At 37.9% G+C, this 14,587-nt stretch overlaps 1 protein-coding gene across 2 annotated transcripts; it reads right to left on the bottom strand.

The window, feature by feature from the left end:
• Positions 1-5,816: 5,816 nt before the first annotated feature.
• Positions 5,817-11,125, bottom strand: LOC105442646. 2 transcript variants are annotated; one of them, XM_030996079.1, is made up of 4 exons: positions 10,870-11,125; positions 7,686-7,807; positions 6,816-6,863; positions 5,817-6,498 (listed from the first exon to the last, which is right to left on the bottom strand). In XM_030996079.1, exons 2-4 carry the CDS (start codon positions 7,788-7,790, stop codon positions 6,346-6,348), a joined length of 306 nt encoding a protein of 101 aa, XP_030851939.1. In that variant the 5' UTR covers positions 7,791-7,807; positions 10,870-11,125; the 3' UTR covers positions 5,817-6,345. The 2 variants fall into 2 exon arrangements, with proteins under 2 accessions (XP_030851939.1, XP_011673260.1); XM_011674958.2 differs by lacking the exon at positions 10,870-11,125 and having other exon boundaries at positions 5,818-6,498; positions 7,686-7,817.
• Between the last annotated feature and the right edge of the window lie 3,462 nt (positions 11,126-14,587).

Genomic DNA, 14,587 nt, shown 5'->3' with positions numbered 1-14,587 from the left:
TTCGTGAATTTCTTCGTGAAAAAATATGCGATAAAATTGACGATATCGTGAATTTTATCGCATATTTTTCACGATTTAGTCCTATTCGCGATGTCCCTTCAGGGCCACCATACTATCAGGATATCATCAATAAGATAGATTCCATCACCTTTTTAATGCATGAATCTACTTTGGTCTATGTCAGTGTTCTTAGTCTTACCCCCTCTCTCTCTCTCTCTCTCTCTCTCTCTCTCTCTCTCTTCCTCTCTCTCTCTCTCTCTCTCTCCTTCTCTCTGTCTTTCTCTCTCTCTGTCTCTGCCTGTACATCTGTCTCTCCCTATTTCTCCCCTTCTCAGCTCCCCTGCCTCATACTCGCCTCATCTCCCCCTTCTCTCCCTCTCCCTCCCTTCACATTTTCTCCCTTGTTCCCCCATTCTTTCTCTCCGTTCTTCATTTTAACTTCCATGAAAATCACCTTTTTATATTGAAATCTCCAATCCTCTCGCATGCTCGGCTTTCTCAACTCTTCCATTCTACATCCACACCCGTCATTCTTCGTTGAGTTGCTGTGAGACTTGAAGAATGCTGCCCTCTAGAGAATACATTATGTAGGGAAGGATAATCTAAGCATTGACCTTCATTAAATTGCAAAGTACATGCAGTTGGTCTGCTACTATGCTCATGATGATTTATTTATGATCTTGGAACGATCTATAAAGCAACAATTTGGAACAAAATTTATTGGATTTTGGAGGGTTGAATATTCCACAAGCAAAGAGAAAAATCATATCATTGCCTTACGTAGCCATGATAGTGAGTTGCCATAATATTAATGGTGGTTACTATACTCTTATTATATTCTTGTAACCTCAGAAATTCTAAAATGAACATGAACATACGTAAAGGCTGAATTATGATTGCATTTCTAATTTCATGCCTGAATGTGTTATTGCAGTATTGTTATCTGGTTATATAAAGCTTTATGTTACAGTTTATTAGTTGACGCTTTCATGACTAATATTATTTACTTTGATATACCTGATCATGCATGAAATCGGGAATATTCACACTATTTATTTTCGATGATGCGTTTTTTCCTTGAAATTGTATCAAACGCAGGAATACATATGACCGACATCTGTCACGCTAGTCCAAGTACAAACATAAGTGATATGCGTTGTCATGGAAACTGATATAAAACGCAAACACCCGTCGTTTTTCTGTCATCTCCGTGCAAGACCTACATTCGTTTTCATTAATCATGGCTTGCGATGGCGACTCAACAGCTGAAAATTCTACTCCTTGGAACTATTTCTTACCTCCCGACTTCTTGTAGCCTTAGGGTAATGCGCAGTGGTAGTACGTACCATTCATGGATTCTGTAAGCAGTCATCATTCACTCAATCCTCACCATCAGTAACGAGGTTTAAACTATCATCATCACCATCATCATCATCATCGTCATCATCATCGTCATCATCATCGTCATCATCACCATCTCCATCACCTTCTTCTGCTTTCAAATCATCAGTAACGAAGTCGTTCATACCATTACCATCTTCATCATGAGCACCATCATCACCATCACCATCGTTTCAATCAAAATCTTCATCCGGCTAAACATCATCACTATTACCATCATTTTCTTAATCATCATCATCATAATCTCCACCACTGATATCCCAACCTCCTCGACGTCATCGTCGACTCATCCTCCTCCTCCCCTCATCGTCACCATCAGAACCACCAACAATAACAGCATCATTACCACCACCACCACCACCAGTTACATCGTCATCAACATCATCAACAATACACACAAAAAAAACAATATATAATTGTCATTAGTGGGATACTCTAAAATGTATGACCATGAAATGTGATTCTTCTCGGTCACAAATGCCATTACGAACTGCTACGAACGCCGTACGAACGATTTTCAGACAATGGAAATTCGGGAAGACAATGGAAAAACAGGGAGATTCGTACGAAATTATCGTTCGTACGAACCTTTGTGACCGTAGCATTACACTCACCCAGTGACCAAAGAAGGAATATCCATTCATCGAAACTCAGACATTTATATCTCTACTATCTCTAGTGATCTGAAAAGTAAATCGTGATGGCGACTGGACAAGAGAATACGTTACTGCACTGGTTCACTTTTGTAGATCCGCAGGGACTAAACTCCCTCGAGCATAGACTAGCAAAAACAATTGAATAACTTACATCTATAACATGCTGGGGGTCGAGGAGATTCGTAGTCTGAGATCAAAGACTCAGTTTTATTGCTTGCTCCATTGCCGTTTTTAAGGGTACAATATGGATAGCTCTTTGTCAACTGTGATATATTTTCATGTTCACTAACTTAGCTGACCTTCAATAACTCGAGATATTCATCTACCTGATAAAAGCTTTAATGATTTTCCTAACCGCTGACTCGCTATAACTCGCTTAACCTGTAACGGGTTTTCTTCCATGTGCATGTTAATATCATGTTATGATTGCATCACTGCTTCATCTTCTGATACTTACAACACGCTGTAAAATGATGATAATTTGAAAATGGAAAATAGGGTTGAGAAGGGAAGTTCAACATCAATGCTGATATAAAACATGGTGGTTATGTAGATAGTTTATCCCTAGATAGAACATAGGAAACCTAAAGAGGATTATCATTATTTTAAAAAAGAGAGATGAATTTCAAAGATTGGTGATGGGTAAGAGACTCTTACGTATGTCACGGGATCATCACAAGAATCCTTTAAAATTCGTTAGGTCATAATGTAGGAGTCAACTAGGCATAAATATCAAGCTACAGATGGCGCTATTCACCAATGTGGTAGATACATCGATTGGTACTCAATATAATCATTTTCATTTCACGTCCAAAGAATTAATTTCTTCTATTAATACTGTTAGTTAGATTTCAAGAGGCGCACTCTATTCATTAATTATTGTATAGCTCCTTTTCCTATGAATATTCCCCATGCTATTAAATATTTTATGATATATTCTCATCTATATAGCTGGTAACAATTCTAGTCTAAAAGCTGTGTGAAAGGAAGAATAACAAAGATCGAGAGAATAGTCAATAGAGAAAATAGGAAAAGATGATTCCGTATAAATGAGAGCTGTCTGTCATGGTATGAAAAAGATATAGATCCAAAATGTAGGTCTACACTGTCACATACTTCGTCCTTCAGCGCCATGGTTCTATAGATAAATGATAGACGAAAGATTATCAACGTCGCCTCGTTGATCATTGTTACTTGGGACATGTCACGTGATAGGTGCTCTCATGACCTCTTCCACCGTGATGGCATCCTAGGGACCAATCAATTACATGTTACCATGACGACCATGACATTAATGTGCTTTGTCTCATCCTGATGAAGTGTTACGAGTCAAACAATCACGAAAGGACATGCCATAAAAAGGCATGTATTTTATACTGCTTCAAATAACGAATGACAAATTGTATTTGACAGAGTCCCAATGCAAGCTAAAAGCAAGTGAGGAAGAGCAAGAAGAAGAAGAAGAAGAAGAAGAAGAAGAAGAAGAAGAAGAAGAAGAAGAAGAAGAAGAAGAAGAAGGAGAAGAAGAAGACGAAGAAGAAGAAGAAGAAGAAGAAGAAGAAGAACAAGAAGAACAAGAACAAGAAGAAGAAGGAGACGAGAAAGAGGAAGAAGAAGAAGGATGAGGAGGAGGAAGAGGAAGAGGAGGAGGAAGAGGGAGAGGAAGGGGAGGAGCTAGAGGAGGAGAAGGAGGAGGAGGAGGAAGATGAAGATGAAAATGAAGACGAAGTCTATGAGGGATGGAAGAAGATGACATGGCCAAAGAAGAATACAGAAGAATATTAAGAAGGGGGAAGAAAAAGCAAAAAGAGAAAGCTAACAATGATAACCTGATGAAAAGGGAAACAAAAGAGAGGAAAGAAGAAGACGGAAAAAAGGACCGAAACAGAGAAATATAAATAATGATCAATAGTTATCTTAGAAAGTACGATTACATCACATGTACACTTTTTGGAAGTGTGAGTGTGAAAACTGAATCCATTCAGTTGAATTGTTGTTTCAATATATGTCGGTTAGTCCTAGGACAAGCGTTGGATTTGCAGGAGTCATTGTTGGTGGGAGATGCAAAGCATTTGAATGAACCTGTGCTCAGGGAGCTCTCTTACATGAGAAATGAAATGAAGTCAGTGTTCTATACAGAACCTTCTGAGGGTTTGCGCCTCCAAAATAGGATAGAGCTGGGGAAAGATACCAAGAGATAAATTTGAAAGGGGGAACGTAGGAACGATTGGTAGGAGTTACCCGAAGTACACTATAGGACCATACCACAACCTCCACTACCACCACCACCACCACCACTACCCTCACCTTCACCACCACCATCACCACTACCATCATCATCATCATCATCATCATCATTATCATTATTTTCATCATCACCATTATTATCATCATCATCATCATTATCATTGTCAACACCACAACCACCACCACGCCCATCTCATCACTGATATCACAAGTAACATAGTTCAGAATCTGGCCGATTTAATTTTCTGATCTCCAATAATGTCAGACGGGTAGCGATTGGCAAACGGTGGACTCAGATGACTCAAATACAAAATCGGGATAGCGCCATCTTCAGCTCTTGAATGCTCATACAATAAAATCAGTCAAGTTCTAGAATCCTACCATTACTACATCCACAGCCCCCTCCACTACCATCACCACCACCAACACGGCCAACACTACCGCAACAACAATCACCACCACCACCACCACTATCACCATTTTTTCCAGACACCACGTACAGAGATGAGTGAACAGTTATCTGAAAAGAAAAGTCGAAAGAAACTCCGTACCTGTAAATGTATTTTGCGCGGATTAATTTTCACATAATTTAGATCATATTGATCCAATTGTACTGATGATAGCGGAATAACCATATCGTATCCAAAGAAAAGTGGTACATGTATACCCGCCTTTAAAAAAATGTAGTATGATTATTATCTTCATTACGACGTCATTCAAAATACATTGTTAACATTTAGAACGTGCGAAGCTCAATGAAGATTCAACATTTTAAACACTTTGATATCCTTCTCATTTATTCATTTATTTCCTTTAAACAAAATGAAAACAGAGTGTATGATAATATTAAAATAATTAAGCCTCAGGCACCCCCATGCAATCTCAATAATAGGTAGCAATAAAGCAAGTCCACACTTTTAAATATCTTGGGTACCCTATAGCATCAGATGAAGTCTGCGTGAAGTCTTTCGTCTTCTTTGTTGTTCAGGCAGGCAGCCAGTGGAACGGATTCGTTTAATAAAAGTATGGAAATGCAAGCATTACTTTAAAAAACAGAACTTTGTTATTCCTTGCTCATTTGTCCTGATTGAGGTGTCATATGAAAGGGTAGAAAATGAACTTTCTGGAAATGTGATTTTCTCTTTGAAATTCAGATGCCGTTAACCAAATGACTTTTTGGTACCCTTTCTTCAAATAGTTTTTAATCCCTCATGCGTGGAATGTGCATCGTATGAGTTGCATAGCACGAAAGAGGAGGATCTAAGCTTTACAAATGTGTGTCATTTATTAATTATAATTGTGATTAAGTTATGATAAAACAACGATTATTTTCGGTTTTGTTTTTTTCTGGGACGCACTGTATACTGCAACTATTAAAGCCTATAACAATTGACGTATACAATATTCTATGTTTTTATTACATCGTTTAAAGTATGTCGTGATATAAATATCAATAACAGTATCTATAACACCAAAACTATCTCTAAAAATAACAGTAAAATATATCTTAAGAGTAAACAATTGACAAGTGAAATGCTAAATTAATAAATGATATCATACTACCTATAATTCGATATTTCTCTAAATACATTTTCATAATGGTCTATGATATCGCAGGTGAAACAGTGGTTGAGTAGTCTTCAAGCACACACTCTTTTCGAAAACTATACAACATTTCTTCCGCTAGAAGTCTAAACAAGCTTAACAATTTCTAAATAACATATTATAGATAAGTATTGAAAATATTACAGTGTCTATGAAAGTATGGTGTAAGTTCAGTATAGCTCAGATCCTGTAGCAAAAGTTGTGGTTGACAAGTTAATAGAGTGTCTGCAAATAACAGATATCACGTACAAATTACCTCACATAAATATTAATATCTCACCAATCACCAAAATTCATGTACATAATTAATTTACGTATGGGGGAGCTGGTATATGCCTACAAATTATATCAGCATTAACTACATGTAAATGTAAATTGATATAAGGCTAGCTCTGAGCACTTTCAATCATGATGAACAGTCATTTCTAGCAGGTTTCTAGAAGCCAGAATTGGTGGTGAATGGGTTTCTACAAATACAGCTTGATTGTGATCCCTGGCACTTCTCTCCGTTGTGTGTTTCACACTCCAGATTACCACAACACCTAGTACTACCAGTGAGGCGACACGATTCTCCTTGTGTTGCACAGGACTTGAAATAAAAAATAGTGAAACATTGAGATAAATATCAACGAGTAACAATTCATTTTGTTGGTAAGCAAAGTGATAGACTTCATGCGTAATCAAGGATTAAATGGTAAAGTGAGTTTATCGTAGGAAGTTAGGAACGCCCTGTTTAGCAATGTCAAGCTCTTCGAATTCTCTGCTGTATAAGCAGTCATATGAGGATAACAATTTATTTCATGGGCAACAGGTACAGATCAGATAAAGGAAGATTATGACAGACAAAAAGTAAATGTGAAAATCAGAAGACGGCGAGGAAGATATATTACAGGTCAGTATACTCACGGCTTCCAATATGTTCCTGTTCGTTGATGGGGAGGCAGACGTGAATTCCTGGATACAAAATATACAAATGAGAATATTACAGTTCTACTTGTTAAATATGATTCAATTTCAAAAGCACGCATTTCCTTTACTTATTTTTGCATAACAGTAAGGAGGCGAGGATCTTGTCATGACACATTTGACGAAACTTAGACTGTAACGATACAAGGGCTATTTAATGAATGAATGAATGAATGAATAAATGAAATAAGGAATTATTGGATGAGTGATGGGTGAATGGAGTCAGATCAAGGCCAGTTGCAATATATAACGCGGGTATATAAATCATTTATCACCTTTCATTTCCATATGTTCTTATCTTTATTAGAAGACTTATATTACACTTATTTTTAAACAAAACTATTATATTAATGGAGAGGAGTGGAAATCCATTTTCAAAGGTGTCATAATTAGGGATCACTTTCTTTGGAGCTGAATCAACTCTAAAGAAGTGATCGAATAACTCTTTTGAATCACAATTTTTCGCGTGGATTTCCATTTCAAACGATTTTAGTACATATTGTTTACAATGTGTATAAAAAAAAGTCCACACTTTGAAAATATGCTCTAAAATGATACTTTCACTGTATCTGCATGATTTCTATTACACGATTGCGAGTTTTTATATTCATCTAAATAAGCGAATGCTCACTCAAGCGTAACGCATTGTCAATACTTTTAGTGCCATCCTATTGAATAGACCCTCATCCATTATTTTGTCATTTAAAATCATGCAGATATCCTTCAATGATCATTTTGGAGGATATTTTCAAAGTTTGAACCTTTTTCGTTACGTACTGTAGAGCACTATAATCTTATTGCGTATATTACCTCGACATCGTTGGCACCTCCTGATGCACCCTGGTATGTAGCTAGTACACACAGCATGGCCAGCATCAAGTATGTAGTATACACTCTCCGTGTGATTGGCGCCATCTTATACGTCACGTGACCTATCCACCATATGAATCAAAGCAGAACAGTAAAACTTGCAATGTTTCCCTTTTTTCAAAATCAAGTCCTGAGTAATATTCAATATTGTTTCAAAATATCTTTATTTCGTACTGTTCACCACTCGCAAGTAAAATGTGTGCATGTACAATGCATAGTTTCATTCTCACAGCAATATCTCACAGGATATATCCCCCCAATATTTCAGGTGGGGGGGAATGGCCTGTACAATCATCCCCCAATAATTCATCATCAACAAAAAAAAAGTGAAGAGAAAAATTAATGATGAGAGCCAATACGGACTCTGTGACGAATTCGTGATGAGATCGGAGACAAGGAGAAAGATTTTCGGATCGGACATTAGTATGACTTATAAGATAGTTCAGTAGTTGTTATATTGTTTCCTTTCACTCTTTTTAAAATTCACTTTATTTTATCTTTATTGTGTTTTTTTTTCACTCATTTTATTTCCTGATATTTCCTAAAACATTTTCAAAACGCGCTAAAAGTTACAGTCGTGTATATGTTTAACTCTTTAAATTTGGGCATTATTGCCAAGAAAAAAAATATCAACCAATTCCTCAATATAAAGAACTCTTAAAGGTAAAGGAAAGCATCTGAGCAAGAATATCACATGATGTTTTACATAGGAAAAGTGCCCCTTTAACTTATTAAGAAGTGCCCCTTTTACTTTGAAAAGTGCCCCTTTTCCTTCGACAAGTTCCCATTTTCATTTGCAATAAGTGTCCATTTTCCATTCTCATAAGTGCCCTTTTAATCTCTAGTAAGTGCCCCTAGTTATGTACGAGAAGTGCCTCTTTTCACTTTTGATAAGTGCCCCCTTCACCTCTGATAATTGTTCCTTTTCCTAATGATAAGCTCCCCATTATTTTTCGCACTGCGACCTCACACATCTTAAAAATTTTCCTCGCTCGCTCGCAAACAATTTTGTCAACAATCAAACCCAACTGCAAAGCATGATGCTTAAGCAATATCTTCTATAATGTATAAAGTGAAACAAATATTGAAATCATCCCTGATAGTTGTAATCACATTGTAGGGGTATATACAAATATATAAAAAATTGTACTTTTCGCTTTGATATTTCCCTTTGTAGGTGCCCTTTTCCCCCAGAAAGTGTCATTTTTTCTTGGTGCCCCCCCCCCCACGTTGAAAGTCGCTCGGTCTATCCTGAGTTACACACATGGATCTAGTGCCTCTTGAAAATAAGCCCTTTGTATGTACATAAACAAGTAATACAACAGAATACTCCAGTTCGATATTTTGGAGAAAGATTATAATGTCACAACTTATTTTTGTTTTATTGAAAAGCTGATGTAAGCCTATCTATTGTAGTCAAACGTGAAGGGATAAAATAGTTAAGGTGTTTTTGAAGGTTAGAATGTTATTAAGTTTGAAGTTTTGTTTATAACACCCTTCCAATTATAATGCAGCTCAAGACTGGTTATAGTTTTTGAAGAAAAAATAGTGCTCTGGTCAGGGCCTTAGGGGAATATTATGCTTATATTTTAGAGCGTATCTGTTATAATAAGTATGTCTGGGTGAAGAAGGAGATAATGGAAGTTAGTTGTTTGGTTGTTGGAACGTAAGTTTTATATTATGTTTTCTAAGAAACAGACAGATTGTATGAGAGCTTGCCACGAATGTAGCGAATTTGGGGTTTCGCCATGGTTCGTAAAAGGTCCAAAACATTCATTAATAGTGGCAAAGTATTGCCAAATAGTTGCTAAACTTCGCTAATACTATTGCTAACATTTTCTTATGGTGGCTAATACTAGTCGCCAACTGCCAAAATTCGCAACGTTTGTCAGCATTCGCCGCTCAGTGAGATGCCCCCTTAAAGGACAGTAGCGCTCTTTAGTGATACGAACTCGGGACCTCCCGATTACGAGATCACTGGGCCATCGCACCCCTCAGAGTTGCCAAAGCATAGCTCCTGATTAATGTACACTAAAAGTCCGCTGCACAAGAGGCGAAGAAATGTCTGAAGAAATGCAGACCTACGCTCAACAACTGAATTTATATTAATTATACCCAGATCCAGACTATCAACTACCAAGAAACTTTATACAATGGCGGCTTTAAAAACGTAGAACATTATTCCCCTTTCCATCAGAAAATTAAGCTGTCTTGCCACTTTCAAAAGATCCAATGAATGTACTATGTCCCATTTGCAGGCCCAAAAAAATGAAAATGTTATATTCTAACGGCATTTGAAAGATATTTCTAATTTAGAACTTCTCTAAAAAATGGTGGTGCTTGAAAATGCCTTCTAGTGGGAAAATAACGACTATTAGTTGTCAAATCGACTTAGGAGCTATAGAGCCAATAAGTAATAGTCTTGATTTTCAGACCATTGTACCGAATGGTCATACGTTTTATGCTGCGCAAAGATTCAATCAGTTTAATTTTGGCCATCACAAGAAGTGGGTTATTGATGGAGACAAAATGCTCATGTACCCTCTACAGCTCATTGTATGTATGTTATTATATTACCAAAGAAGAAAAAAGCCAGTCAGTCACTCAATAGTGTCTGACAGTGAAGTCTAGCAAGTAAACAGGTTTTCTTGCATAATTTGAATATTAGGACAAAGCTAACGTTCAAATTTCACAGATAGGACATACATGACATATTCATAATTCCTGCAAAGTTCTACAGAATTTGAGGTTGGCTGCAAAAGGGACATAATACCTAAAATGTACTTCTTCCCTTAATAATAAAGTATAATTTACCTATTTAAGAGTTTTATGTTTTTTCTCTTCTCATTCTGTTACTTTGTATAGAGTAGGCTTACGGTTGCACCATGTGAGAGGGGGAGGACTGGGGAGTCCTGAAAAAGACTGTCGGTAATCTTTCTTTCTTGAGTGTGTGTGTAAGCCTACTGTATATCTACATCACCATGCAAGCCGATACTTCTAAGCAGCATCTAAGGTATTTTTTGTTTTAGCGCTACAAAATAATCGATATCATTATCAATACAATTACAAACTGACGCAGTCAGAAAGACGTCTCATGTGCAACAGGAATAACGTAAGGGCCTACCTGATTTCGATGCGGTGTTCGAGTAGAATTCGGTGAGATGATGATATACTCTCTCGTAGCTTGATGTGACGAAGTGTCTCTATCCAGCTTTCTGTTTAAGTACTGTCTAGATAGCTTCTAGTATTATAGAAAATCGAAGCCTGCAATGACCTTCTGCTCGTAACCGACAAGTCACCGCATTCAAATTAAATTGCGAATAGTGCTCAACAACATGCTGGTGGATAAAACTTTCTAAAATTTTATTAAATATGACCTCGGAACACAGTTTTATTTTTTATTCAAAATGTTAATCATCGTCAATGTCATCATTCTGGCATCTCTCTTTTTTAAGACCTTCTTGTCTGTGTATGTACTACAGCTAGAATTCTTATTTGTTGATGGATTGAGTAGATGTCAAATCCTTCCGTTAGTAACCGACAAGTCACCACGTTCATGTATCTTAAATGTTCGTTTTGATTCATTTCCTCCCCATTTCTTTCTCCCTGTTTAATACTGATAAAATGTTCAATTTGTCCTTAATAATCAAAGCCGAATATTATAGTCATATTTCTTTATGCACGATAGCGCGAGAGAGAGAGAGAGAGAGAGTGGGGAGAGAGAGAGAAAGAGAGAAAGAGAGCAAGCGCGTAGCCAGGATTTGATTTTAGGGGGGGCGGTAGTGAGCATGCGAAGCGTGCGAATCACTTAAAAAGCGCGCTCCCTAGGGGGGTGGGTGCAGGGAGGGGGGGGGGGAGTTTCCTTTGAAAGAAGACGATTCGTTGTACCTTTCTCGACTCATAATCCTTGTCTGAATTCAGTCCGCCCCTCCTGCGCGAAGCGCGGAAGCTTTGACGTATTATTAGACAAAGAAAACGATTCGTTGTACCTTTCCCGACTCTTAATCCTTATCTGAATTCAGTTTCCTCCTCTCCCGCGCAAAGCGCGGAGACTTTGAAGTTTCATTACATTATTAGAGAAAGCTAGACGACTCAAAGTACCGTTCTCGACTCTTAATCCTTGTCTGAATTCCGCCCCCCCCCTCTCGCGCTAAACTTTGACATGTCATTAAATCATTAGAGAAGAAGATGATTGGTTGTACATTTCTCGACTCTTAATGCTTGTCTGAATTCAGTCCCCTCCCCCCTCCTCCTGCGCGAAGCTTTGACGTATTATTAGACAAAGAAGACGATTCGTTGTACCTTTCCCGACTCTTAATCCATATCTGTATTCAGTTCTCCCCTTTCCGCGCGAAGCGCGGAAGCTTTGACGTTTCATTAAATTATTAGAGAAAGGAGACGATTCGTTGTACCGTTCTCGACTCCTTTTCCCTTTTTCTTCCTACGTCCTCCTACTTTTTTCTTCTCTTTCTCTCTCTTTTTTTTTTTGGGGGGGGGGGCGACCGCCCCCACCACCCCCTGGCTACGCGCCTGAAAGAGAGGAGGAGAGAGAGGGGGGAGGGAGAGGGAAAAAGAGAGAATATATTAACTGACAATTATTGTGTACAACTATGAATTGCATCCTTTTCAATATCATATAATTTGCTGCCAATATTCAGAATCTAAATATGATGAATCTACATAATACACCAACGATATGTCATCACATATGATATAGTATGTAATTTTTTTTTTTTTTTTTTGCTTCATTGTCTCTCTCCCCCCCCCCCCCCACCCTCTTTTACAGGCTGGCCCTTACCATACCTTACCAACATTTCTTCATTTATTACCAAACTCGTTTTTTCTGTTTTGCTCTTTTGTACTTTTTCTTGTATCTCCCTCTCTCTCTTCTTTTTCTTTTCCATCACCATTTCTCCTACATATATCTTTCTTCCTTCTCAACTTTTCTCTATTGTTGTTTTGTTCTGTTTTGCGCTTTCGCTCTCCATCTTAATGTACACTGTTGGTCATAATGGTGGAATAATTATTTTAACCCCAATTTATTGAATGATTTTGACAATGATTTATTCCTAGTAGATCTAGATAATAGTAAACATTCTCAGATGTAATTGAAAGACAATTGGGGAGTGTTTGTTTTGCGTGACTGCTAAAGCATGTGTGTGCTACAATGCTAATCAACTAGGGGACCTACGTTCGTAATGGGGATTAATACCTCATAAAAGGGTACTAATATAGCACATCGACACGGTTTTGATCCTTGGGGCTCACAGTAACGAGGCCATTGCTTAGCCAATGAATCATGAATGTACGCAGCGGGTGCTAGGGTACGTCGACGCTCCCACAAAAACTAAAAAACTAAGAAAATGCAATAAATTTTAAATAATTTATTGCATTTTGCCCCGACCTCCAACATAAAAAATCTTCTATGTGGGCATGACTTGAACCATGCATGACCATACCGAGGAATTTTTCCTGTTGGGAACTGGGGGAAATGCAATGAATTATTGAACATCTTTTGCATTTTTTTTTTTTTTTTTTTTTTTTTTGTGGGGGCGTCGACGTACCCTAGCGCCCGCTGCGTACATTCATGATTCATTGGCTAAGCAATGGCCTCGTTACTGTGAGCCCCAAGGATCAAAACCGTGTCGATGTGCTATATTAGTACCCTTTTATGAGGTATTAATCCCCATTACGAACGTAGGTCCCCTAGTTGATTAGCATTGTAGCACACACATGCTTTAGCAGTCACGCAAAACAAACACTCCCCAATTGTCATTCAATAAAATCTGAGAATGTAAACTAATATTTAGATCTATTAGGAATAAATAATTGTCAAATGGGGCACGTGTCAAAATAAAAGGGGGTGTTATTAGAGATGAAAAGAGCACTTATCAGGAGGAAAAGGGGACACTTGTCAAAATAAAACGATTAGTCTCTCAGAATTGAATAGGGTCATTTACCAGACATGATAAGGAGCACTAGTAGGAGAATGAAAAAGGACTATTTTCATAGGTGAAAAGGGGCATTTATGAAAAGGCGAAGGGCTCTTTGTTAAATGGGGGCACTTATCATAAGGAAAAGGGGCACGTATTAGAAAGGAAAGGGGGCACATGTGAAAATATGGTGCGCTTATCCGAGTTAAAAAGAGGTAGTTATTAAAAGGGAAAGGGGCACTTCTTACAAAGGAAAAGGGGCAATTGTCAAAGTAAAAGGGGCACCTCTAAGATTTGAATAGGGCAAATATCAGAGGTGAAGGAGGCGCTTAACAAAAGTGAAAAGAGGCGCTTCTCGTATCCGAAAAGAGGCACTTACTAGAGATTAAAAAGGGCACTTATGAGAATGGAAAATACACACTTATTGCAAAGGAAACTGGGAACTTGTCTGGGAAAAGAGGTACGTGTCAAAATAAAAGGGGCACATATCAGAGGTGGAAAGGAGAGGGGCACTTTTAAAAATTAACAGGGGCACATATCAAAGTAATATGGGCACTTTTTATGTAAAAAGGGGCGCTTCTTACAAAATTAAAGGGGCACTTTTCCCATGGAAAAAGGGGCACTTTTTGGGTACTTGAAAAAGTAGGGGGCACTGTGCCCCCCCCCTGCCCCCCGGGTCCACCGACTCTGTATTCGCGGGGCTGTAGGCTCCTCCTATTTTCTTCGGTACATAGTCCTAACCACACTATCTATTGTGCCTTGTGATTTTATATTTATTTTATATCTAATTGAATGTATAACTTCTCTCTTGATTGGTATATTGAACTTATGGAATTATGTTGGTGTGTGGGTATTGTGGATGGAAATTGTAAAGGCGTGTTCACTTATCACACAACATAACTCACTTTT

The sequence above is a fragment of the Strongylocentrotus purpuratus genome, unplaced genomic scaffold, assembly GCF_000002235.5.
Source record: "Strongylocentrotus purpuratus isolate Spur 01 unplaced genomic scaffold, Spur_5.0 spur5_contig_854, whole genome shotgun sequence".
NCBI classification, from domain to species: Eukaryota; Metazoa; Echinodermata; class Echinoidea; order Camarodonta; family Strongylocentrotidae; genus Strongylocentrotus; species Strongylocentrotus purpuratus.
This window is presented reverse-complemented; position numbering and strand designations above follow the sequence as displayed.

Coding starts and splice junctions, on each gene's coding strand:
- LOC105442646 (XM_030996079.1), bottom strand. CDS start 7,790: ATGGCGCCAATCACACGGAGAGTGTATACTACATACTTGATGCTGGCC. Junction 6,864..7,685: donor GAGGTGCCAACGATGTCGAG/GTAATATACGCA, acceptor TTTTGTATCCAG/GAATTCACGTCTGCCTCCCC. Junction 6,499..6,815: donor ACAGGAACATATTGGAAGCC/GTGAGTATACTG, acceptor TTTTATTTCAAG/TCCTGTGCAACACAAGGAGA.